This window comes from Apodemus sylvaticus, chromosome 15 (genome assembly GCF_947179515.1).
Source record: "Apodemus sylvaticus chromosome 15, mApoSyl1.1, whole genome shotgun sequence".
Classification (NCBI taxonomy): Eukaryota; Metazoa; Chordata; class Mammalia; order Rodentia; family Muridae; genus Apodemus; species Apodemus sylvaticus.
The window spans coordinates 47732996-47759421 of NC_067486.1; the positions used below are offsets into that span (position 1 = coordinate 47732996).

Sequence of the window (26426 nt, forward strand, 5' to 3'; positions counted from 1 at the left end):
GTGTATTTTGCATATTCCAATCAATTTCATAACAATTTGTTCTGATTCTTAATATAAAATGAGTTACCTGAAGAGGGTATCTCATAATGGCAGCTTTTATACTTTTATCAAACATCTATTCTCTATACGGTTGCTCTTCCCACTTTAAATCTCTGGCCACATCCAGTGATTACAAATGAAAAGATTTTACAGAACAGATATTAATATTAATCAGAAAATGCCCATTCATTATCTAGTGTAATCCTCTCCAAAGCAGTCTTTTCATTAATAAGGGTCCTCATTACCTGTAACCTTAAATACTGACTTTCAGGTCTCCGACATGACTGCGTTTAGATAGTCTTTAAGTTACGTGGGTTTGGCACCTGGTGACTAAGTCATTTTCTAAGATGGATATGTCTACCCAGATAACTCTCTAGTGCCATTTCCACATCCTATGAAAAAATAACATCAGAAATATGCTCTCAAAGAAATAGTTGAGCTCACTTGAAAAATAACATACAAAAGGCATTTGTCAACATTCATTTTATAAAATACCTTAAAAGAACAGATAAAGTACTTGAGGTTACATATCCAGAATTGAAAAAGAATGAATAAAATATAAATTAATTGAACACATAGCTATTTTGCCACATTAGACAAGTTTTAAAAACTGCATTTTCAAAACAATAAAAATAGGAACTGAGAAGAAAACTTTCTTTCTATTGCTGTCTTTTTTCCGGAAAGTCTTTCTCAAAGCTCAACATTTCAGGTTTACAGAAAGTACCTGCATCAATATTTAAAATATACCACATTTTGCTTCCAAATCAGTCCATTTGAGACATTTTAAAACCAGATGAGATAATTCAGTGCAAACTAAGGCTTCAAGTTGAAAATCCGAGAGGCAAAGTCACGTTGAAACTGCAGGAAATGCTTCTGGGACTGAACCATCAGGAAGTTCACATTATGAAGAACTCTGCATGTATCCTGGGTGTGTGAAACACTGAGTTGGCAAACAGACCTCTGAGGGTTGTAGCCAGGGCTCTGTTGTACTGTGGGCATGGGGAACATGGGAATGGCTAACAATTGTAATTGTGGAAGCAAGATAAGCATCAAAATGCCAGGATCTGGGCCCACAAAATTTGGCTGTAATATATGTTAGATACTAAGAAGTTGGGGAGGGGGTGGATAAAGGGAAAAGGGAAAGGAAAAAGAAAAAAAACCCTTCCGAGTTCTTGAAAAACAGTATCATTGGACTGGAATATCATTGGAGATGAATCCCAGGTAGGGGGTTACAATTAGCCATGGCTTGTTTTAATTGTGTAGATTATATAAAATACTATATTCTATTATCAAATCTTGAGCATTGGGAGGCACATCTCAATTTCTAGATCAGAGGGAACAAAGTGTAGAGCATTTTAAAAGTATTAACTAGTAGTCCCTTTCATAATGAAAAATAATTTCAACAATTCTTTTCAAACAAATTCTGTGAGTTTTCACATTTTCTGTTTGCTTTGTCTTATATATGACTCATAAGATTCTCTTTGCTGAGTGGATGCAGCAGGGATCTTGGTACAATCCAGAAAATTATTTGCCCTTCCCTACCCTCCCTAAACCTCAGGTCCCAATCAACTTTGCAGCACATCTAAATTCTTGAGAATAATTTCTCCTATTATCTGAGACTGGAGGAGAACATGCTGTGGGTCCCAGTGTCCTGTTGTAAACTTACCCCCTCATCTTTTAAGGATGTCTTAACAGTGTTAGGACAACAAAGGGGGCAACTCTGGGTTTTAGGCTATGCAGCAGACTGTTGGGAAGTTACGTGAAGCCCAAAACGCATAACACTCCATCAGTATGACATCAGAACTTATAAAACAAGTACAAAAAATTAAGAGCAGATAATAAAACAACAAACAGCCAATTATAAAAGTATAAAAAACTTGTATTCATACCTCCTCCCAGGTATAGGATGGCAAAACCTTTAAAAAAAAAATACCCCTTCTGGTAGCTGAAGCATCAGAGGACCAACAAACCTAAAATCTGCAAAGACCAGGATTTCTCAAATCCTGTCTCTGTCCATGAAAGCCAGACTGCAAAAAGAATGTGCTGGATCCCTTCGTGGACAAACACAGCTTTGTCCATGAGTCTTGTACGATGGTGGCTCCATCGGATCTGTCTGATGTACTATCTTGTTGTCCTTTGTCAGGATGAGTGGTTATCTGAGGCTTTTCTGTATGGGAGACTGGGTGTGGAGTAAGGAGTGGTAAGAAACATCCGTACAAAACTACAACTAAATCCATGTTTAGAAAGTATCAAAATGTGGTTCAAGCATTTTTACATGGAGATAGTTTTTATTCTTTTCCTCCCACTATTAAGGATGCAAAAAAGAAAAAAATAAAGAATAAAACCAAACCAAATTAAATAAAAAACCAAACAAAACAATACAAAACAAAAGAAACCTGACATTGCCACAGAGGTCTGGAGTCCTAACATCAATCCTTGAAGCTTCATCCATCAGACTAGAGACATTTACCACCAAAAAGCATCTGCACAAATAATATGGTGGAGTTCATGTGTCAGAGTTTGTGCTTTCAAAGCCAACAAGAGTGCACATCACATTACAGATGGTCAAAAGAAATCTGTAGATTAAACGTAACCACGGTTTCATCTGACAGGATGGGGCAACACAGAGCCATCAATGACAAAACCCATAGAGTAAACAGGGATCCTGGACAAAGGGTACTAAAAGTTTTGCGAGTTCCAAGGCCTGCAGTGGCAGTGATACTTAACAGTCATCAGTGCCTTAGGGGCTCCCCCACTGTGAGGAGCACATGACGTCATAAAATGCAGAATGGGCTCTTTTTCATTTGGGAAAGGCATGTATGTCCACTAGCTTATCTAAAGGCATAGTAACCTATTTGGAGGCGGTCCTCTCCTCCATCTCTCCTGAAAGGGATGCAGGCATAAACATCAGGGGACCTCATTATGGTCCTATGGTACAAGCACTGTCTCATGTACACTTGTTTCTCCTGCATCTGCAGCAGTCACTTTTACAGCATCATGACACTCCTGGGTGGCTGAGAGGGAGAGGTGAGAAACCTAAAGGTCACAGAACTTAAACTAACAAGAGAAGCTCTTTTATAGTATGTAAAAAACCCCATTACAAAAGGCAGTTTATTGACAAATAAATGCTTTTTACATTCAGGTTTTCCTCCACGCTTCTCAACAGTGATGGTTCCCAAAGAAAAGACTCAGTAGTGAAGACAAGACCACACGCATTTTTCTTTTTCTTTCTGCATTAGTTTGAAACACTGAAAACTCAGGATCTTCAGACTAGCGTGCCACATGAATGGAAGAAATGGAACTGGACCTGGGTACATGAGGTGGGCCCGGATGGATAGCAACACAAAGAGATGGTTTAGCCGCCGATGTGGGCACCAGGGCAGGCATGGAAAAACTTACAGCAGACCTGACCGACTCTGCAAAAGGGCCTGTCAGGAACACAGTACAGGAATCAAAAACAGACAAACTGCAGTTCTGCCAACGTGTAAACAAGGAAAAGCATTTCACAGATTCACAGTTCAAGGGGGGAGTAAACGTCTTTAAATTATTTTATCAGTTCAACCCTGATTTCAAAGTATGGCTAGCACAAACACAGAAGCTGCAGTGTGGGCATCCTAAGGGAGCTGTGGTACCAGAGAAGCTGGACTCCACCTGCCTTCTGGAGATGCCACACGGACAGACACCATGGCTCCTGCATTCCCTCTCAGTTTTTCGGTTCCATACTCCTGGAATTTTTGTTAACTGCCCTTTGATGTTTGCAGTTCTGGCTGCTATAGATTCAGACGTGGGGAGACAGGAGGAGGGAAGGCAAATTCTCGAAGTATGCTCCTGGCCACTTCCACGTTATTCTGGGCAATCTCTAAGGCTCTCTTCACCTCTTCAAAGGCATACCCCTCTCCCATGAGTTTTGCAATTTTTGCATCAACATTTTCCAATGCCGCTTCAGGCCCATGGGGCTTTCTATGATGAATTTCTGGTGCAGTCCTTCGGGGTCGCGGTTTGGGGGGTCTAGCTGGTGCTTGGGAACCATCTGTGGAGATTGTCAAAGATAGATACCATTGAAACAGTGGGAAAAAATGACCACTACAGAAGACAACACTGTTATTTCCTTATTTCATGTTAAATACTATTGTTCATTTTTTCTACAACTATTTTTATTTGTTGGCTAGCTTATTGTAGAATGGAAAATGTTATTATTTCATTTCAAAAATTAGAATGTGGTGGGAGAATATAGTAGTTTGACTGAAAACTAACACATACTTATTTTCTGATTTCATATTTTACTTTTTGGGCCAGAGAAGAGCTGCTTTACAACAAACAAACAAACAAACAAACAAACAACAAAACTTCTGTAATAACAGTTGATGTCCAGAATAAAAGTGGCAAGATCTGATTAGTCACAACTTTTATCTTTCTCAATTGTGGCACAGACTTTGGCTGTGAGGAAGAGGAGGAGGAGGAAGAGAAGAAAGAGGCTTGAGAGGGTTCTACCAGAGGGATAAGCATCCCCTATGACACAACTTTAAGAATGCAGAAAAGTCCCAAAATGATCTCTGTCCTACTCATGTTCTAGTGGAGGAGCTATTGGGAGAAATACAGTGGTGGGTTTCCTCCTCCCTGGGTTTCCGTGCTAATTTGCTGCACTTCACTAATACCAAGGAAAAAGGAAACACACACAGCAGATGGCTTGACTCTGTTAGTCTACAGGTTGAGAAAATTAAACGTGGCTTAGCTGGAGCAAACACTTTAGATTCTGATGCAGGAACTTTTGCCCAAGAAAACACAAACAGAGAAAAAGCATCAGGAGACTGGCTTAGAGTTCAGGACCCTGGAGGGAATTAATTCTCTTTGTATGAATTCTTTTAAATGTGTGCAGCACTTTGTGTAGATGTGTCTATGTCTGCCTGTGTGAGAGCAAGAGTGGGTGCACACGTGCCCTGACCCGCATGTGATGGTCCTAGGACAACCTTGGCTCAGTCTTGCCTTTCCACCTTCGTTAAGGCAGCAGCTTCCTCACCTCTGCATACATCAGGATTCTGGAGAATCTCGTTTCTAATTCCCAGTTCACTGTAGGTAGCTGAGGTTATAAATGCATTCTAACACATCTGCCTTCAAATCGGTTCTGGAGATCCAAGCTCAGTCCCTTACAGCTGTATAAAAAGTACACCATCTACTGAGCCATATCCCCATCCTGGATAATAATGTTTTCATAAAGTGAAACTATTAGCATTGGTACCCATGAACAGACAGGACTCCTGAGAACAAAGAAAATTAATTATAAGCTACAATAACAAATCCCCAGGGCAACATCTCCCATACCTACTACCTGTATAAATACAACACGAGTCGATAGGCACTGAGGATGGGGCAATCTCAAAGGCCCCACAGTTTCAAATTCTTGAAAAAAAAATAAAAGCTCACTGTGATGACAATATCCATCCAGGGAACCAAGACCTTCCGAGACTGAGAAATTCTCTGATTACCAGAGATGGCTTCCAAAGGTAGTGAGGTTCAGAGCGAGAAAGCCTTTCGTGGGTCTGAATGTGAATGTTGACAGTATGGGAGAAGATGTCCACTGTAGCTGTCACTCTCCAAATGTAAAGAGTCTGAGAACTGTTTCCCTATAGAAACTCCTCCTGTGGACATTAGCTACACCAATTCCTTGTTCAGTTTTACAGTTTTATATAATAACCCTGCTTCCTTGTCTGTCTGTCTTTAAAAATCCTGCTTCTGTGTTCAACTGCATGTAACAAATGCATGCAGGCCGCCTGAACCCAGCTTTTATGTGTATGTCTGTGTGTCTGTCATCTATTCCTTCTCTCATTTCCCAGTTAAGCCAGTCCCCAGAGTTATGCACACAAACTCACTTCATTAGTAGATATACAAACAGGTTGAAAATAAGGATGGTTAATGATATTCTAAACAGAAACTTAAGACACAGGACAGGCTACATTTCATCTAAAAATAAACTTGAGGAGACAAAGAAAATCATCTTATAATTAATAAAGGAGCCAATTAACAAGGCAATATGACTGAATCCATATGAACTTATTATCAGAATACCCAATTTTATATAACAAAGCCATTGTATAAGGAAGGTCAGACAGCCTTCAATATAGTGATGATGACAAGATTTCAACATCCTGCATCTGTCAAGATCATCCAGATAAAGATATTAACAAACACCAGCACTAAACTGTGAAAGGGATAAATGAGTTTATATAACACCTACAGAATATTCTTTATCCAACAGCTGCAGGACAGACATTTTATCAGAACATGAAGCTTTCTCTAGAATAGTTCATGTTAAGTCTACAAATTGAAAATAACTGAAATGGTACCGTCTATTTGCTCTGATCAAAATGGAATAACATGTAACTCAACAAAAAGATTCTGAAAATTGTAAACATTCATAGAAACTGAACATTCTTTTTAACAAGCAAGTGGGCATTCTAAAATTTCTCAACATTAATGAAAATGGAAAAACAATAGAGAAAATGTGTGAAATGAAACACGGGACATCCAAAGGTATAAAAACATGTTGTGAGGATCCTCACCTGGGCATGGATGGGTAGGGCGTGGGGGCAGAAACAGGGACACCAACCAACCAACCAAAGAAGCAAAAACAAAACCAACCAACCAACCAACCAACCAACCAACCAACCAACCAAAAAAACCCACAAGACAATAGCAGCAGCAACAACAACAAAAACAAAACAAAACTAACAAAAAATCCTAAAACTCAAACAAAGCCCCAAGCTCTCAAGTAAATATATATATCTCAGTAATCTCCAGTACTTAGAAAAGCAAGAACAAACCTAAACCTAATGTAGTCTATGGAAGACGACAAGGATTTCAGCAGAAATAAGTGCTGGAAAGGATCAGTGGAACCATGAACCAGTTCTTCAGAAACTTAAGCAGGATAAGCTTCCAGACAGGATAATTGGGAACACAAGTAGGTGTGGTCAGAAAGGGAAAATGAAGCATTCCAACCTCAGCTAGAGAAATGCAATCAGAGAGAGTCCTATGAACAGCCATAGGCTAACAAACAGGAAAACCTGGAAACACATATCTGTAGACATGCAAAACGGGTCACAGGAGCCCTGGCAACACAGAATCTGAAGAGAACAGAGGTGGTGATGAGACTGGATCACCAATGAAGTTTCTCACTGAGGAGGAAACCTTGGTCAGAAAGCTTCACTGCTCACTGTAACCACCTAGCTTCTTTTCAGTGGATTTTCACAATTTATCAACATTGAAAACCTTCCAGTACTACTGAAACCTAGCACTACCCAACTTCCAAAAGCAGACAAGTGTGCAGCAGCAGCAAAAACAATTTATAGATCATTATATTTCTGATGAGCACAGATACAAATATTCTCAACAGTTTCATGGTATCAAACTCACTAGTAAGTCACAGAGATCACTCACTGGTTTTACGCCAGTGATTCAAGTTTATTCACCATTATTCAAGTTGGTTGCATTCTCATAGTTAAAAGATGGTTCAACATATGGAAATCAATACATATTTGTACACTGACAATAAAATATGGAAACCATATGGCCACATGATCTCAGCAGATACACATGAAGCACTTGATACCACTTAACACATCTTCATGATAAAACCCCTCAACACAGTATGAATTAAGTAGAACCCCTAGACGACATTAATTCACGTGAATGGAGAGAGTCTGTACGTTTTTTCTCTGAGATCAGGTGCCCATTGTCACCAGGTTCAGTACAGAGCCATTCATTCCAAACAGAATATCTTAACAAGAAACAGCCCAAAAGCTATAAAAACAAAGAAGAGAGGAGTTAAACTGACACTTCTTGTGACTGATTTTTGTACATAAAACCTAAGGACTCCACCAAAACAGTATTAGTAAGTATTCAATGGTGTGGCAGAATGCAGAGCCTACATACAAGAATTAGTGGCTGTCCACATATAAGCAACTCAATGATATAACATCCATGAAAGCCACATATAAAACATTCAGGAATGAACCTAACTCTGGAAGTAAAAGAGCTCTACAGTTAAAGTTATAAAGCAGTAATTGAAGAAACTGGCATGAAAAACAAAAATGAAAACTCTTCATATCCATGGATTTATAGATTACTGATAAAATGTCTGTAATATATAAATTATTCTGTAGATTCAAATATATCTGTGGATTCACATTAAGTCAAAATACCCATGAGTATATTTAGAGTGGGGGGGCGGAAACCAATATTCATATGAAATCTCTCGGGTCTCAAAGAACCAAAGCCACACAGAACAGAGAGCAGAAAGCTGGAGATTTCACACACCAGACTACAAGACAGATGCCGGACAGAGCCACAGCCACAGGACAGACTCAAAGGCTAACGGCACTGAGATTCAGAACCTACCAACCAGTTCTTGTAGTCACTAAAATCTCACAACAGGGAAAGGGATGACTCAGAAAAGGTGCTGGGGAAATCAAGTATCACATGGAGAGAACTGAAACCCAACCCTTTCTCTTACCACGGAACACAAATCAACTGGGAATGCATGGAACATGCCCGTGGCACAGTTCTAAGTGATTTCCTTTCTTACCACTGGTAACTACATTGTGTTTCTGAATGTGTAAGTCCTGCCCGTGCAATCCACAGCACCACAGCTAAATAGACAAGGTTCCCTCTGTTTTACAGACGCGAGCTGCTCAAGAACCAAGACTGAGATGTCGAGGGGCATCATGTGAAAGAACAGCAAGAACCGAGGCAGGGGCTCTGCAGAGGTCCTGGGCGCTCGCTGCTTCGGGTCCTTTTCACTGCTCTATTGACACTGCTGTTCCTCCTTCGCTTTTACTAGGAAGGAGATCCGTGAGTGCTTTGGCAACCACTGTTATAGGAAGGCATGATTTTTCATTATGTCCTAACTTTGTTTTCGCTTGGCTACTGTGGGAATCACAACACAAACTTCATTAACAACAACAACAAAAAAAGACCAAATGTTTGCATAGCTTACTAAAATTATTAGAATCAACTTACATTTTTTGGGCTGACACTTGTGGGGGGATCCTTGGCAGATTAGTAAAACATTGTTTTTCTTTCAGCTATAAATTAAGCTTATTGCATTTGTACACATTTATTTATTTATATTTATATATTAAAGCTATGTTTAAAGTATATGAATAGCATATACATTATATAAAATACCATCTATGTATCTACATAGAAAGAATTATGTATAATATACTTTGTATATTAAATGATATATATGATTCTCATTTCTAGCTTCCTAAAATAGTTATCAAAACTTCTATCCTATAGTAAATGCTTAATAAATTAAATATTACATACAAGTACATATGGTCTGGGATATACACTTACAGTACTTTAGTAAATGAGTACAATCCTTGGAATAAGCATGAACACTCTTTGACTAGTAATTTTCTTATGTTTCTTATGTTCTGTAATAGTTGATAATTAGAAGAAATAATGTGAATTCACCTGAATAAAGAATGAAGAAAAACTTAAAATATATTACAATCTTGTTTTCAAATATATGCACTGTCAGCTAACTTTGGAGCCTATGTACATTGTGATGCTGAATTCAACAGTCTTGGACACTGTCTAATCAACAGATGAGTTCACATAAGGTTTTCAGTGAAACATGAACACATGAAAAATCTTCATGTAATCTGTGCTTAGGATACACGGAATGCAGAACTTGAGACTGCTTCAGATCTTTGTGGAAAAGCACTTCAGGCCCGAGATTTTAAACTGGAGCTGTGTGTGAAGGGTTTCAAGTGGCACCGCCTACCAGCTGAACTGGTAGGGAACAAGTACCCTGACTTTTCCATCGTGGGAACAGAACTACCCATCACTGACAGTAACTTAAACACATCTCTACACCGCGTGTGAGTTACAACTATGATTTCCAGCTGATATCTCCAAAGAGATTACTAAGATAACAGTCTGTTCCACAGTCCTTCAATTTTCCACTCAGCTAATAAAAACAAAGGAGAAAGCACCGCAGCTCATTTCCCTTATAACAACACCTCCTTAATTTGTCAGGATATTCAGAAATAAAATCCTTTCATGTGAGTCACATACATCTAAGCATTGTTTCAAGTCCTTGAAGTACCTTTTAACTACTAATGATATGAATAATCTTCAAGGGTAACGCTGTATGTAAGAACAAGCATTATGGAATGCTTAAGGAATTCAAACTGCAGCACAATACATATTAAGGAAAAAGTGGCATCAAAATTTTATAAAACTTACACGTAGTTTCTAGTGACAGGAGCTATGTGTGAGTAATGTGCTTGTATAAAGAATAAGTCGATTACTGGCAAAAAAAAAAGTTGCCCCAACCCAGAAGTATGTGATTTTAAAATAAGCCAGTGAAATTTTTATTTTTATTTTTTTATAAATGTGTTTTTCTCACATAATCACTTGGTAAAAATACCAATGGTAAGATTCACTTTTTTTAATCTATGAAATTCTTCCTTTGAGAGGAATGAACACACTTGAAGTGCCTTGTAGCTATAATGCACTTCCACACACAATGTTTTTACAGGGGGATGAGGAACAAAATTTTCACATTAATAAAACTATTTCTGAATTTCTTTAGAACTGTTCTTTTCATAGTTCATTGACGAGTAAGCTACTATCACTTATTTATTAGCTCTGAAAGATGATAGACATTCTTTCTTTCTTTCTTTTTTTTTTAGTGTTCACAATCACACCAGAATCCCTCTTGGGTCATTTATGAGGGCCTCTGACAAGAACAGATTGTGAAAGCACACAGCACCTAGGTCAGGTTTTAAGTGAGAACACCTGATCCAGAGTCAAGTGCAGATGTGCACCTGTTTAAAACAAAAAACAAAAAACAAAAACAAAAAACCTAGCATGTTTCTTGCTAACAAACACAGGTCAGAAACAGAGGCACTGGTCTATGTTTTGCTAGTATGTAACACATGTGTAAACACATAAAGCAGTCCCATGCTTTGCTAGTGTTTGAAAGGTTTAGGAAGTAGGTGAAATACTTGATGCTATAGCTGGCTCTGATTATCAGTATTTGCTTTTTTCAAATTTCTTAGGCAAAACCTAGTTTAGTCCTGTTAAGTGAATGTTTCTCTGTTTGCTAGTCAAAGTGCTCTTGAGGTTTCTATTATAATGTTAACCCCAATCTATACCACTTGAAATCCTGCACATAAGGGATGCATTTGACTCCACAACACCCACATATTGTGGAGCCCACACAGGAGATTCTGTGAAAACAGTGATTGGCGATAACTCGACTCACTATGCAAATGAATACCTTTATTTTAACAGAGTTGGAGGTGCTGAATGTATTATTTCAAGTCAGACGTGGTGGTGCTTTGGCCAAGGTGTACTCCAACAATACCTCAGTAATGGCTTTGCTTTCTTATGTTACATGGGGCTGGCAGATGTGTTCCCTCCTTGATTTCCCGGCTTTGTCTGCTTACTTGGAACTGCAGTCTACGCACTGACAGATCTGAGAGCCCCGAGTGGCTGCATTCGAACAGGCAGACAATGTGCATCAAAGCTTTTATGTGCTTTCCCAGGTCATATGCAAGTGTTAACACTTTTTGGTTTTATGGAGAATTCTGCATCTCCTACAGAGCACTGTGGGAAAACTACACTGCTGAAGATACTCAAAGTCACTCAATTATTCAGAGGGTCCCATTATGTGACTATTACATCGAATACATCTTCCTTCTTGTCCCCATCAATATACTTATGCTTGGGCATCGAGGTGGGTAACTGGGCTTCAGTAATACTGTTGTGTCTCACTTGAACAGTTTGTTTGGAGACAGGGTCTCCCTATGCAGGCCACTCTGGCCTTGGCTTTCCTGTCACTATGCATCTCAGTCTGTTGCTAAACACAGTGTAAGATTCCTGCTTCCACTTCTGGGTGCTGGCATTATGTCAGTGCGGCCCTATGCCTTGCTCGAGTCAGTTGTGAGAGGAACTTTCAGGAGAGGGATTAATATGCAGATAAAAAAGGGCCCGCACCTCACTACACCAGGGGGAAGATGGGCTCCTGTGAAGAGGCAAACAGGTTCATTGGAGACCAAACGCCTGGCACTTCTTTGAGGGTTCAGAATGTAAGAAATGAACATTTGTGGATTAGCAGTTGACCTGTGGAATTCACTCTGGCAACCTGAGGTGACAGCTTTTGTTTTGTTAAGGTACTAGCAGAAGAGACAAACAGATGAGCCAAGCAAATCAATGAGTGATGGAATCTGGGATAATGACAAGGGTTAGGAAGAATATACGTCTACAGGAAGCACTGTCTTAAACAACAACAACAACAAACCCCAAACTAACAGAAACTAACCAACTAACCATCCATCCATTCATCCAGCCAGCCAACCAACCAACCACAACAGCAACAGGCGCAACAAAAGCAACAGCAAAAACCCTATAATAAATAACAGTAACTGGTTTGTTACTGATAAGAATTTTAGAAAGTCTTCAGTCTTGATGTGAAATTAAATGAACAACAACAAAAACCAAAAAAAAAAACAAAAAAACAAAAAAAACAAAACAAAGCCAAAAGAAATAGTATGGGCAGATGCTCAAGGATATTTTCTGGATTTCTCAAATCTCAAATTTTAACGGAAGTTAAAAGAAAGAATGCATCCCAAAACAAAGACTGTGAGTTTACTGACTGTTAACACAGAATATTAAGCCTCACTTTTTCTTTCCCCAAGGTATTTTTCAGTGTGTTGATTTCATAATGTACGCTTTACAAGCCAAATATGAAGGACGTCTAAAGCAAGTGAATGCTTAGGTATAGTACAATAAACTAAAGATAGAGGCTACAGAGAAAAAGGCACTGTAAAAACAGGACAATACTGTTACTGTTCTCAGCCAACTCACCTGAAGATGGGGGGAGCTGGTCATAGTCCTGGGAGGCCCTGTTGGTTTTGCTGCTGTCTCCTGGTGTTCTCCTAGCAGGAGGCAGGGGAACCTGGCCACTTGTTGGGTCGAAGAAGGGATCTTGAAAATAAAGACATTTGTTATTTTTAATTGAAAGAATGATCCCTGCTGGTTGGATGAAGAATTCTGGGAACTGTCTAAAGAGTATAGATTTTGATAATGAATTGGTTAACTAATTTCATGAGCAGTGATACCCAATGGAGTGCAGTTTCAAACTCACTCATTTGTTCGGGTTAGAGCCACTCCCTTTGCTTCCACAGTTAAGGCTATGGATCTTTCTTTATCTTTTCAGATCATTTACTTCAGCTCCTCTTAACTCAGATTTCTATCCCTACCTACATATTTCAGTGAATGAAAGCTGATGGGTGAAAATGATGTGAAACTTGCTGCCTACTTGGCCTTATGAGAGAACTGTGAGTCCCTTGGCTTCCTGAAGCAGACATTAAGATGAATCTGTAAACAGACCCAAAGCTTGCCATTTTTAAATGAATTAATGTCTGTACAAAAAAATCTGCAAATATAAGGTATTTTTTTAACTGCACTAGATTATAAATCACAAAATATGTTAAGAGCAAGTTTTCAGGTTGTCTCATTGAATAGTGAATTCAACTGTGAAAAATACACCATTACTAAACATAAGGTTTGAATAGACAGTAAAAAGGTACTCCTTCGTACTCTTCCATGTGAAATTGTGAAACGTGAATTGTAGACTGAAAACCTATTTCACTACAGGTGATGAGATTCACCAAGTGTAACTAAAGAGAGACAGTAGTCTGTGTTGGCAGACATCACTAGGACCACAGGCCTAACTGCTTTGAAATTAGCAGTACATGGGCTTAAAGCGTGCGGACTCTTGTCTGAATAGAAGAACATTATCTCTGACTTCTTTGGCTCACTAATAATTTACAGCCATCACCTCCACCCTCATAATTTCTGCATCTATTTTCTTTTGCTGGTACCATCCCTGAAGTTATTCCAAGTTCCTTGGAGGGCAAGATTTTTCTTAATTATATTGTATCTCCTAACTCAAATAAAGCAACAGGTAAACTTTTTGGCAATTATCTTGCTCTTAATAAATATTTTAATTACTAAAAATAAATCCATGAAAACACATACTTTCCATAAAGAAAGTTGGACTATAAGTATATATAGTTTGGCTATAATTTAGTCCATTGGTTATTCATTTGAATTTGGTAAAGTAATTTTATTTATACTATATATTTTACTATATATTATTTATACTATATATACTATAAATGAGATATACTAATATATTGTTTTATTTATACTATAATATAGTACAAAATACTGTATTTTATATTAATATACTAATATCTGACTTGAGCATGTAAGCACTACTTAAAGTCATTAACTAATTATTATTTTATCTTCTCTTCCTGAAGCAATTGTCATTAGCTTTATTCTGCCTTTATAGTAGCTGTACTTCTTTATTACATTTTAGAGGAAATTCACAGGCATACTGGACATCTCTACATTATTTCCAAACAATAGTTGAAAACTTAAAATGTTAAACTTTAGATATATTTTAGTATTATAAATGAACTAACAAATATACAACTGTAGTTTTTAAATGTTTTTCCATTAAACCGTTTTACATTATGTAAATCAGTAGTGAAATCACTTAGAATCTGCTCCATCGTGACATGTTCTACCTCGCTTCAAGCTAAGTTGCTCCTGGTAAGGGGCAGGGTGAAGGAGGATCCCTGTTAAGAGCTATGGAATTGTAGCTACTGTTTCAATGGGGATGGCGCGATGCAGAATAATTACCACCGAGTGTTATAATTACTAGCTGTCCTCTGATAAGGGAAATCTGAAAATCAATAAAGCTTTGCTGAATTAAATTCATTTAAAACTAAGTATAAGACCAATGTCCATATTTATGATTAAAACACACAAATTGAAAATGCTGCAGCCAATGTGTAATTATACAGTAATATATTTCTTTTGAGAATGTAATACACACAATGTGTTCAATTTGCTAAGAAGAAATGTAGTCCGGAGTCTAATTTACAGCACCGGCAGGTCCTGCCTGACTTCTTACAGCAGATCCCCAGGGCTGCTGCTGACCTGAAGAGAGTTTACAGAGTCCAGTTTTCACCCTTGAACTTCTCACATGTGAGCATGGAGCCTCCACACGGGAAGCACACAGCAGCTGGCATCATTCATGTGACATCTGTCAACCTCACAGCTGGCACAAGCTGTCTGACTAGCCTCATCACTGATGACGTTTCAATAGGGTTGAATACATAATACCCACGGTGTCCTTTCCTGTGGTGGGTGCCAATCACTGGACACTTGAGTTTTTCTTATACAGATGAATGTTCATGTCAGAGTTAAGAGTATTACTTATCTTTACTAATATTAATAGATTTTAAAATCGAATTGTGATGTTAAGGTTGGATATGCACTTCAAGAGAAGATTCTAGGTTTGAGGGAAAGTGAGAGGAAGGTGAAATAAGGCTGCCAAGCACGGAGTGCATGCTGGGTGCTTCCCTAAAGACTCTGTGCAGGTGTGACTAAGACTTAGTGCTGTCCTAGCTCAGTTGCTTAAGTGTAGGCCCTGGCACGAAGCTGCAGAAATGCCTGTTTCAACCTTCCCACACAAAGGGACCCTTCCATTTTTTCTCTTTTTGTTACAAAGAGAAAAGGGCACATGTGCCAGCAGTTGCCTTGGGTTTGTGGTCAGGAAATCATGGAGCTTTTGTTGGGGACTTTGGTTTTGTTAAGCTTTGATTGGCTCGTTCATAAAGGAGAGCTCACGCACGTTAGTGGAAATTAGAATTTTGCCAAAAGAAATCTTGTGTGAAAGCCCAAGGTGGGAAACACAAAGGAAGATCAGAGCAGAGGCTCTGCACGGCAGTCCTTCCTCTAGCCCACTGGACTCATGAGGCCGCTCTGCAGTCTGAGAGCTGAACTCTGGAGCAGTGGGAAGACTGGTGCCCCGGGCAGGGCATAGACGGCTATCAGAAAGAGATGGAGAGTTTGTATAATATTTTGAGAAAATGTAATATCTTTTTATGAGATATCTATTCTGTCCTTAAGTTGGCACATCTCCACACTGTAAAACAATTTATGAGTATACTAATTAATTCAAAACAGTGGGCATCAGGGAGACTTCCGTAGTACCTTCTGCATAGTGTGTTCAGTTTTACAATTCTAAAAGCAGTGAGCTGAACTGTGATTTAGTAAGTATGTCTTTCATCAAGTTTTACTCTTGGAGTGAAGAATTACCACTAGCGATGTGCCACTGTATTTCTTTAGAAAAATGATCACACATTTTGTAAAATGTAACAAAATATTTTCTGGTAGCTTCTAGAAATCCTGACCTTTGTTGTAAAGGAACCCACTGTACAAAGGCTTCAGGAGTCAGGGCTGAAATAGTGATTAAATAAGCTAAATAATGCTAATCAGAAACTGTCAAAAACTCAGCACCCACCAAGACTTGCAGTTACATGTTTGTCTTATTTCTTGCTTACAGCAGATGGCCTTAGGACACTTGGTCTTAGGTTGCATCCTGGCAAACCATGAACAGGACAGGAATAGAATGTGTTAACAGTGAATCAAATACTAGGACAAGACAGCTGCTGTTGAGAACTTCACCTGGAAATTATTCTTTTGATATTCAGCCCCTTGACACATAAAGTGACACTCAGGTGACCAGAGTCTGTGTTTCATGAAATCTCTCCAAACTCTCTATTATCAAACCAGATGGGAAAGGGAAGAGAGAAAAGCAGAGTGGGGGTGGGGCTGGGGATGGAGCATGGGGGGAGGGAGGAGGGGAGAGGGAAGGAGAGAGGATGAAAATAGAGCCAGTGGTCATGGTGGGAGGGACAGAGAGATTAACAGAGCCATAGATTTTCAAGGAGTTATTGATGAAGCAAAGTACAATCAGAGCACTTAAAAGATATCTCATGATGTATCTTATATGGAAATGTGCAGAAAACTTTAAAAAGAAAATAATTTTTGTTTCTATTCTTGAGGCAGGATCTTCTGGCGTAGCCCAGGATCACCTCAAACTCACAGTACTGTGCCTCCATGTCCAGCCAGACTGCTTTACCAAAGCTAGTCCAGGGGGGGAGGCCTGTCAAGGCTCAGGGAGCACACACCTGGCAGGAGTCTACCTGGGCAGGCTGCAGACTGGAGGTGGAGACAGCAATAGCATGCTGCCATGGGGGGTGCTTCCTTTTCCTGATAATTTTGCCCAATACGTGCTGAGGGTTTCCTTTAGGCTCTTCATTTTGCCTACGCATCTGCTCCACACGCTACAGATGTGTACTAATAGAAAACTGTATGTGTTTTCCATTGAAGACAATATATCTCCATACTTAAAATAAAAGTTAAAATAGTGAACATAAAAATTTAGAAGAGCTACCTTGTTAAGTCATAAAATCTTATGTGTTGAATAAAACCAGGGTATTAAAGCACATCTTGAAAAAAATACTGAAGTCCATTATTAGAAAAACCTTTCAGTGGAAGTAGGGCATTGAGAACCTAAAGTTTGTGCCTCTCCTATTAGCCCATCGCACCATCATCTGTCTTTCAGGAACTCTGCTGGCATCTGAGGGCATCACTTGCTCCCTATAATATGCAGAACATGCTCCCTCTGTCCTTCCCTTCTTTTCTTTTGCTTCAAAAACTTAAGACAACCCTGTCCCAACTCTCTCCTACCAACCTTCAACTCTGCCCCTCCAACATATCTCCAACTTTACATCTCTCTTTTTAAACTACATTAAATAGCTCACTAAGTTCAGTTGGTGTTGCCCACATGTGCATGGGTGTGGGGTTGTTCCCTGGGTCATGTGCAAGCACTGTGATTCCTTACTGCTCTGCCGTCTTCGTGATGTTTGGTCATTAAATCAATCTGGTGTCAAGCAAACCGGGCCACCACAGCTCTCACTACCCAGAAGTCTTTCTGCTAATGGGGCAGAGACTCAGGAAAACAACATGAATTTGACAGCATGATCTCAGATGTACTTTGCTCTAAAAGAAAATTCTTTTACCTTTTTTAAAGATGTATTAATTATTAATTTACTATGTATACAGTGTTCTGCCTACATGTTTGCCTGCACACCAGAAGAAGGCACCAGATCTCATTATAGATGGTTATGAGCCACAGTGTGGTCACTGGGAATTGAGTCCAGGAGTTCTAGAAGAGCAGGCAGTGCTCGTAGCCCCTGCTCTTTGGCTTTTCACTCACTCCTACCTGAAGGAAGAAGGAAAAGGTCCTGCCCTGAGGAAGGCCGGCTACTAGAGCCTGGAGGTTTTGAATGCTCGATGAGACTATGTCTTGCAGGAGGTGGGGGAGGAGGGAGGGATGGAGGGAGGGCATCGAAAGCATCTTCACCTGCATTTAAAGAAAGATCATTATCAAAAGTAGAACTTTATGAATCAAAACACAGTAGTAAGCAAAAATTATGACTGATGTTTCCCTTAATGCTTCACTTGACAAGTAAGTTAGTTCACTTGTAGGGTGTATTCAGCGCTTCCCTGACTTACATAATGGTCCTGACATGTGGGTATGTGGATAGAAAATGTATATAAACACACACGTGCACATGTGCCTATGTGTATGTACACACACACACACACACACACACACATACACACATCGATGAAACACCCCCCCCAAGAAAACATTTTTCTGTTTCCTGAGTCTTTGTATAAAAAGCAGCATTCCAAGTTATAAATCAGCTCACTGTCCCTTTGTGACCTTTATACTATTAGTATACTGGAACTCTGAACTGAAAATGAGTATCGGTAAAACCAGCCAAACAGAAAGCTCTGAGCAGCAAAGAAAGTTCATGGCCTCGCCTGGGAAAAATCCTATCATGCACATATAATTTAATGTCAAAGAACATGTCTAACCATTCCATAACGTATGCTCTACTGGACTATAATTCATTTATATCATACTAAACATGAGATTTACTGTAAAAATATGGAGGAAATGCACAAGTGCAGCAGAAGGCATTGTTTGCTTAGTTATCTTCTCCAGAGAAGAACACGTCAATGGAGATCCCCATTAGGTGGCCCCAAAGCTAGTTACTCACATGTATATATATACAATATGTTCAATATTGCAGTGTGGCTTTATGTCTATACATTTATCCCTGAAACCTGTTGCTAGACCAGAGTTTTTCTTACCTTGAGTCTTTAAAAAAATGAACTGAATATAGTTTTCAAGTATGTACTTCAAATATGTTGTCAGTGAGACAGACTATATGTAAACACCTTCATATTCTAATAATAAAAATACATATGTATTTAAGCAGAATGAATTAGACATGAATACATCAAAATGAATTTATCATTCTTGTGCTTGCCCTGCAAAACTATGCAGAATATTTGATCTAATCATCACAAATATTTTTCTAATTTTAAGTGTTTGAAGATTTAGGAGAGATTTGTTATCATTCAGGCTCTTGCTGTCACATAATTAAATTCCAGTCTTTTTTTTTCAGCCCAAGTATCAGGCACCATGCTAGGAATTGAATGATATGAAGATCAAAACTTAAGGAGCTTAAATACTATCAAGGGGAGTGAAAACCTGTTCGCAAACACTTATGACTGACAGGTGAAATTGGCCTCATAAAGGAGAATTTATCAGCAGAGAGAAGAAAAATACAAGAAGCATCCAGTGCGGTGCTGCTATCCTGTGGATCATGGATATGAACATAGGTCCATAAATCCAAATCCACTAAGCCTGTGCTTACCCAAGAGAACAGTAAGCAAGCACCAATACACACGCTGAGCAGGGGAAGGCCTAGGAGAAGAGGAAGGCTGTAACTTCTGTGGGGATAGGTAACAGGAAGGCCACCAATCATCTACGGCTATTATATTGAATAAAACAATACTCAAGTAGACCATATGCAAACATGTAGGTCCCTGACAGCCCAACAGTAAACTCTATTAAACATTGTCATCTAGATCATAGGGACCTGAGTGATAGGTCACGATCCGGTACAGAGAAAAAGCAAATAAGGAAACTAGACTGCACACAGGGAGTTAGGAGGGTCTTAGAACTCCAGCTTATGAGGAGAAACAGAACAGAACAAAAGGACAGTTCAAGCTACTAATCAGAGGTGCATATGAGAAAGACAAAAGTTCACTTGCTATTTCTAGTAGCCTAACAGACAATTCGGAAAAGCTTATGAACAAATTGAACAGAACATGTTCTTGTTTTCTAGGATGAAGTATATACTTTCTTCCAAGTTAGTTGACCTAAGAGGGCCTGTCAATTTCATACTGAAGTAAAGTGTGGCTCATGTTTACTAAGGATTGGTCCACCTGGAGGGCCCTGGCTTAATGTTCCAGATCACCACTTGAAAGCCACTGGACAGGCCATGGAGTGAGCAAGCCTCCTGGGTCTGGACACAGGACCGAGAGGGAGGGGGAGACAACCTGATGCAATCCTCACTGCCGCCAGCTCTCCCAGGCCACCGTTTTGTACTTAAGTAAGGATGATATCGTGGAAATATAGCTTAAAACAAACTAAGTTAAGTATTTTTCTCTGATTATAAAAGTAGCACCTTATTACAGAAAATTCAGACACTTAAAAACTCTAAAAGATGCTGTGAAAATTGCCTAAAATTTCACAGCTATTTCCTATGCAATTAGTTCATCTGTTAGAGTGATGTCACGTGAATGCAGGAGCCACCATCAACCAGAGAACCCAGCTAAGCTTAGGCAAATTCTCAACCGAGAGTCTGCATTATACTGAACTCTTAATTCTAATAATGCGGATATGGACAGCAGGTCGGGGGCTGTTTAAACTGCTTTTAAAAATTCAACCTAATGGAGGGATGAGAAGATCATAATCAGAGGGCGTCCTGTTGACTGAAGAACCATGCTTTGGGTTGTCCCGGGGTGGAGGCCTGGCAGGTGGTAATGGTACTGGATCAGAGGATGAATCAGAAACATCTCCTGGAGGATAACACAAAACCTTAATGTACTCTCAGTATGAAAACAGAAGGGACCTTTGCCCTCAAGTTCCTACCATTAAGATGTCTATTGCAAAGGAAAACATATTTCATACATACCCTTCATATAGATGCCTAGATCTGGGATGTTTGATTTCTTCATCTCTGAAGGCGTACCATGAGTTCCATTCAATAGACAGTGGCCATTATCACAAGACCTAATGTGGACACCAGAGGGCAAGAATCATTTAACATCCATGGCGGGCGTGAGGTGAGGACCACAGAGCAGACTGCCATGCCTACTTAGGCAATCGGAATACACAACAAAGACAGTTATCTTTTCTAGAGAAGGACTAGTAACAACAGGCAGCTACCCTGACTGGACTTGAAAATCTGATGTGTATGTCTGAAGGTAAACGTGTCTCTCTCTTTCTCTCACTGAAACCAAGGGCTACTAAAGCAGCTGAAAACCTAAACACATCTGTGTAGGATTCTAGTTGCACCTGGCCAGAGATCCGAAGTGACTGAGAAGTATACGCCACCGACAACTATGTAAGGTCTACGGCCTCCACATCTGTTGGTGGCATTGAATGTGCGTGTTTATTCAACCTAAGAATTCTTTGAATTGAAATTATGCTAGGGCCTTAAAAGAGAGGAACCGTCTGACAATTTCATTTAAGTCCTGCAGGGAACACTCAAAAACTCCACCTTCTGAGCCTATCTCACCACTGCTGAACAAAAGCTGGCTCTCTGACACCTAAGGGAAGTGACTTCAGCAAAGGCTTTGGGTGCACATCTAGTGTTTTACTGCGGGAAAATATTAATTAACTTAAAAGGCGTGATTTTGGTACTAGCATCAAAACAGGATGAAACTGAGACTTGGGAAGGTACCGGCGGGCTAGGAGGCATGGAAAACGCGCGCTCTTTAGCACCTAGCTTAGGAACAGCTGGCTAACGAAGAGCCACAGAGAATGACGTTTTATACTTTTGAATTACTCTGATTTCTTAGAGCAAAGTGAAACTACATCCATAATGGAGGAGACAGTGGATATTTCAGGAGATATTGCGAGAGTGATTCATCTGAAAGTCATTTCTAGTCTCTCTGGTGGCCACTTCTTTTTAACGGGCAAGATATGGTTCATTTAAGAACAGTTACGTATTGAATCTTCATAATGATGATGGATTTTGCTCAAACTGAATTGAATTATTCATTTACTGTTTCACTTGCCACATATTGACAATTTATTTTTCTTGATGTTCCAAAGAGGGAGGGAGTGACATACAGGAAAAGGAAGTTCTCAGGAGAGGGAGTACTCTGCAGAAGTCATGAGGTGACACTCCACTCACTGGTTTTCAAGAACAAATTAGATAAAGAATTCATTATAATTAATCTTAGGGATTAGCAACATTTATTACTTTCTCTAACTTTGGGGAGATGGTTATGATGGTTATAATTCAAATTGACTTTCAGTATTCAAGAGGTTAGCCACTGAAATATTATCCGCTATAATGTGACAATTAAAATTTGGTGAATTAAAATCGTATCCGTCAGTCTTCCAGTCATAAAAAGAATGAGAATCCCAAAGGAACCAAAAAATCTTGGTCAATTTTTGCATTTAAAAATTACTATACTAAGTTAGTAAGAGCCAAAGAAACTGGGATTTGTTAGCAGTTTATACTTGATGAGAAGGTGTGACTTTCCCTAGGCTAGCTCAGTGGGCACGGGGCTATCCCACTGTCACACTCTCCCTGTTATCTTCTTTTTAGGACCGCTCATCAGCACAATTAACAAGAGATAACTGGTTCTTGTTGTAATCAGTGAAAGCTGTGGGCGGCAGTGCATCACTAAGCCTGCTTAGTAAGTCAGCCCACCAGCATCAAACAGAACACTGAGGAAAGATGGGGTGGGTGACTAGAGGCCTTACAGTCTCCTGCCAATCACCAGGAGGCCTCAGGCAGCTCCACCACCAGTGGCTGAGCAGAGCGGAGCCAAGCACAGCTCCAGGAATATTATGCAAGGAGGACAGAGTGCAGAAAATAAGTCCAGAAAATAAAGCTAACAGACTGACATGTCGGTAAGATACAAATTATATAAATGCTATTATACCCATATTAAATTTTATGCAATCAAAGTCATGATTGTTCTTGAAGACAAACTGATATTTCAATACATGTAACCATTATCAATATTTTTATAAAAGTCAATGTGACTGATACTTAAAAGACCAAGAATGCTCACATTAAAACTGAGAAAAAATACAATAAAACCCAGTGTTCTTTACATTCTTTTCTTACCCAAGAGAAGGAACTTGCTTAAAAAAGAAGTTAACAGAAGTAACTTTAGGTTCCCCCCCCATTGTCTTATGATTTCAGTAGAAGTAATTACATATCAAGAAGGAAAATGAATATAAATTATTCTAGCCTTCACATTATGAAGAAAAATTCTTAGGAAGGTTGACCTAGTACCTTAATATTAGTTTCTAAGCACTAAATTTTCTTCATGATATATATGCTTGGACCTGATGAAATTCATTAAAATATCTTAGGGGAAATGCATGAATTAATCATCATTATATGTAATGTATAACTTCATTTTATTAGATTGTAATTTGCCCTTTGGGTGGGGGAGAAGGCAACAAAATCTTTTATGTGAAAGCAATGAAGAAAATATATAGAAAGTATAAACTAAGCTAGGAACAGGACTTTTACCCCAGCCCATCCTATTGAACCGCACAGAAACAACCTCATGACTGACAGGATGACAGCGCTTATGCAGATGCAGGTGGGAAAGAGATGCTCTTCTTACCGAACAGGAGCCTTGACATTATGACAATGAGATGGCTGTGAATTCAGGGCAACAGGATGGGATGAAGGAATCTTGTATTCATCGTCATCTTCTTCTACTGTGTCTCTTGTTTTCTCTGAGAGACAATTTGCTAATGGACCAGTACATCTACCAAGAGGGAAGAAAATCCAATCTTGTTTACGCATCATAAATAATCAGGTCTGATATGACAAATAAAAATCTGCTTTGTCACTAGTCGTTTTCAACTGTAAACTGTTCTCACATCCAATATAAATGGAAGGCCTTGAAATGTTACGATAAAATATTCATTCCATGGTTTTAAAGGGTGATTTAAAAGGGTGAAGTAAGGGAAAATGTAAATTATGAAAACAATGTGTGCAATTATTCAAGCCCAAGCTATTAAAGTGCTAATTGCTCCCTCCCATGTGGTGGGAATGGGCAAAAGTGACAAGAATACACTGGAATCAACTGGAAACATGGGGTTCTTAAAGACTCAAACTGGTCTATGGCTAGTACCCAAGGTTTAAAAAAAACACAAATGGGAGAAGCTCAACTATCTCGTGAATTAACAATTCTAGTGTTAAGAGTTCCTCTCACTGCAGTAATTAAGAACTAAACCTGTCCAGAATTAGAAGCAGAAGACAGAATTAAAGCTTTGAAATGTATTATTTCTATACTTCATGATACCTAATTGTAATACCTAACTGCAATGAATAAAACACTTATGGAACACTATGATGAATTTGGGTGTTTTACACAATCATTTGGGAAAATATATAAAATTGAACATCATCCTAAGTGAGGTTACCCAGTCTCAAAAGAACACTCATGGTATGCACTCACTGATAAATGGATATTAGCCTAGAAGCTTGGAATACCCAAGACACAATTCACATATCAAATGATGTCCAAGAAGAAGGAAGGAGAGGGCCCTGGTTCTGGAAAGGCTCAGTGCAGCAGTGTAGGGGAATACCAGGACAGGGAAGTGAGAAGGGGAGGATTGGGGAACAGGGAAGAGGGCTTATGGAACTTGCAAGGCGGGGGTATCACGGAAAGAGGAAATCATTTGAAATGTAAATAAATATATGGAATAAAAAATAAAAATTAAAAAAATGAAATGTAAATAAAGAATATACCTAATTTAAAAACAGGTTAACAATTATATAATAAATAAATGCATTGAAAAAAAAGAAAAATATTCTACTTCCTGTACGGGTTTTAATTTAACCCTTGTTTCTGCCCAAGACATAGTCCAAAAGAAATATGTTAAAATCCAACTTGGCCAACAGGTAGAAAGGCAACTAGTTTGCAAGGCACTAGAAAAACACGGATCCAGAGCCATTTTATTATGAACTTCATGAAAAATGTTAAAAAAAAAAAAAAAAGTGTAATGTTTCAGCACCTTCTGTAGGGGGAGCAAGAGCCCTTTGGTTCATGAGGCAATCAAGGTCTAGGTGGCTTTTTTGTCTTTCTCTTTTTCCACTTTCATTTCTTCTTACCACAAAGTAAAATTGTCATTTTCTATTCTTCTCTCCACAAGCTGAGTATCCCTATCTGAACTCCTTGGAACTAAAACAGCTTTTCAGATTTGGGGTTTTGGTTTGTTTTGGTTTTTGCCCGCAAATTTTGCAATATTTGCATACTTTACCAGTTGGATCCTTCAGGTAATCCTTAAAAAGCTTTGGATCTTGGGGAACTTTCTATAATTATTTCACTTTAGGGTCAGTGAGACTGAACACCTGTTATAATGGAAAATAACTTCAGAGGTGTCTAGTGTGTGTGTGTGTGTGTGTGTGTGTGTGTGTGTGTGTGCACGTGCATATATGTATGTGCCCATACATAAAGTTTCAACTGTATACATAAATTGATAGAGTTCAGAGACCACAGAAAATGTTCCCTTAGGAGGTTTCAAAAGCTTTATTTTAATTTGTCTTTAAAGTTTTCAGTATTGATTTTTAAAGCTGTGTTTGTTAGAGATATGTCAAAATCCAAATGTCAGTTAATAGTGACCTGAAGCTTTGTTGTAGTAACAGAAGGGTCTGCTACACAGCCCAGGACACAGGTTATGCAATTCATCAACAACTTCTAGTGTTATAGTCACTATGGCTGAACCTTAGATGACACTCTTTGCAGCTAAAGGTAGCAATAGAACCTATGTCTCAAAATGATGACTTGATGGTGTTTTAATAAGGTTAGAAATAATTGTATTTTCTTGAAAACTCTAAATCCTTGAGAACAGACATCAATTTCATCACCTTCTGCAAGAACCAGAATGTCTCTATAGGCAGAGTAAGTGTGCCCTGCATGTGCCCATCCTCGTCCTGATGAGCTTCCAGTCTCAGTGAACCCCAGCTCTATAATACTTAAGTAGATACTTCAGAGACAAAAGGGACCTTTGACTTAATATTCAATAACTACATCAAGAGGTGGAAGTTCAAAGCTCTTACAGACTACTTCAAGGATTTAATGATTTCCAAGAAGCACTTTACTCCAAAGGAAGAATACTTGCTTTTAATTTGCATTACATATAGTATTTATTTGTATGTATGTGCTCATGCCAAGGTATGGATGGAGGTCAAAGGACAACTTGTGGGAATCAGTTCTTACTCTCACCTATCATCTTGTCCTTCCCAGGGATTGAACTCAGGTGGTCAGGCATTAGAGCAAGTAACCATGTTGTCAGTGCAAGAAATAAGCTAAAA

The 26426-nt window shown here is 39.0% G+C and overlaps 1 protein-coding gene across 2 annotated transcripts in view; it reads right to left on the reverse strand.

Moving 5' to 3' along the window:
* Positions 1-507: 507 nt before the first annotated feature.
* Positions 508-26426, reverse strand: part of Cblb (Cbl proto-oncogene B) — a 95628-nt gene continuing 69709 nt past the window's right edge. Inside the window, exons 11-16 of one of the 2 annotated variants that reach the window (XM_052158828.1) lie at positions 23725-23871; positions 21039-21136; positions 20791-20922; positions 18203-18343; positions 12919-13038; positions 508-4069 (exon numbers count right to left, since the gene is read on the reverse strand). In XM_052158828.1, the coding sequence (XP_052014788.1) occupies positions 3810-4069; positions 12919-13038; positions 18203-18343; positions 20791-20922; positions 21039-21136; positions 23725-23871 (898 nt within the window). In that variant the 3' untranslated portion in view covers positions 508-3809. The remainder of the gene's footprint in view (positions 4070-12918; positions 13039-18202; positions 18344-20790; positions 20923-21038; positions 21137-23724; positions 23872-26426) is intronic. The other variant, XM_052158829.1, reaches the window with a different exon arrangement.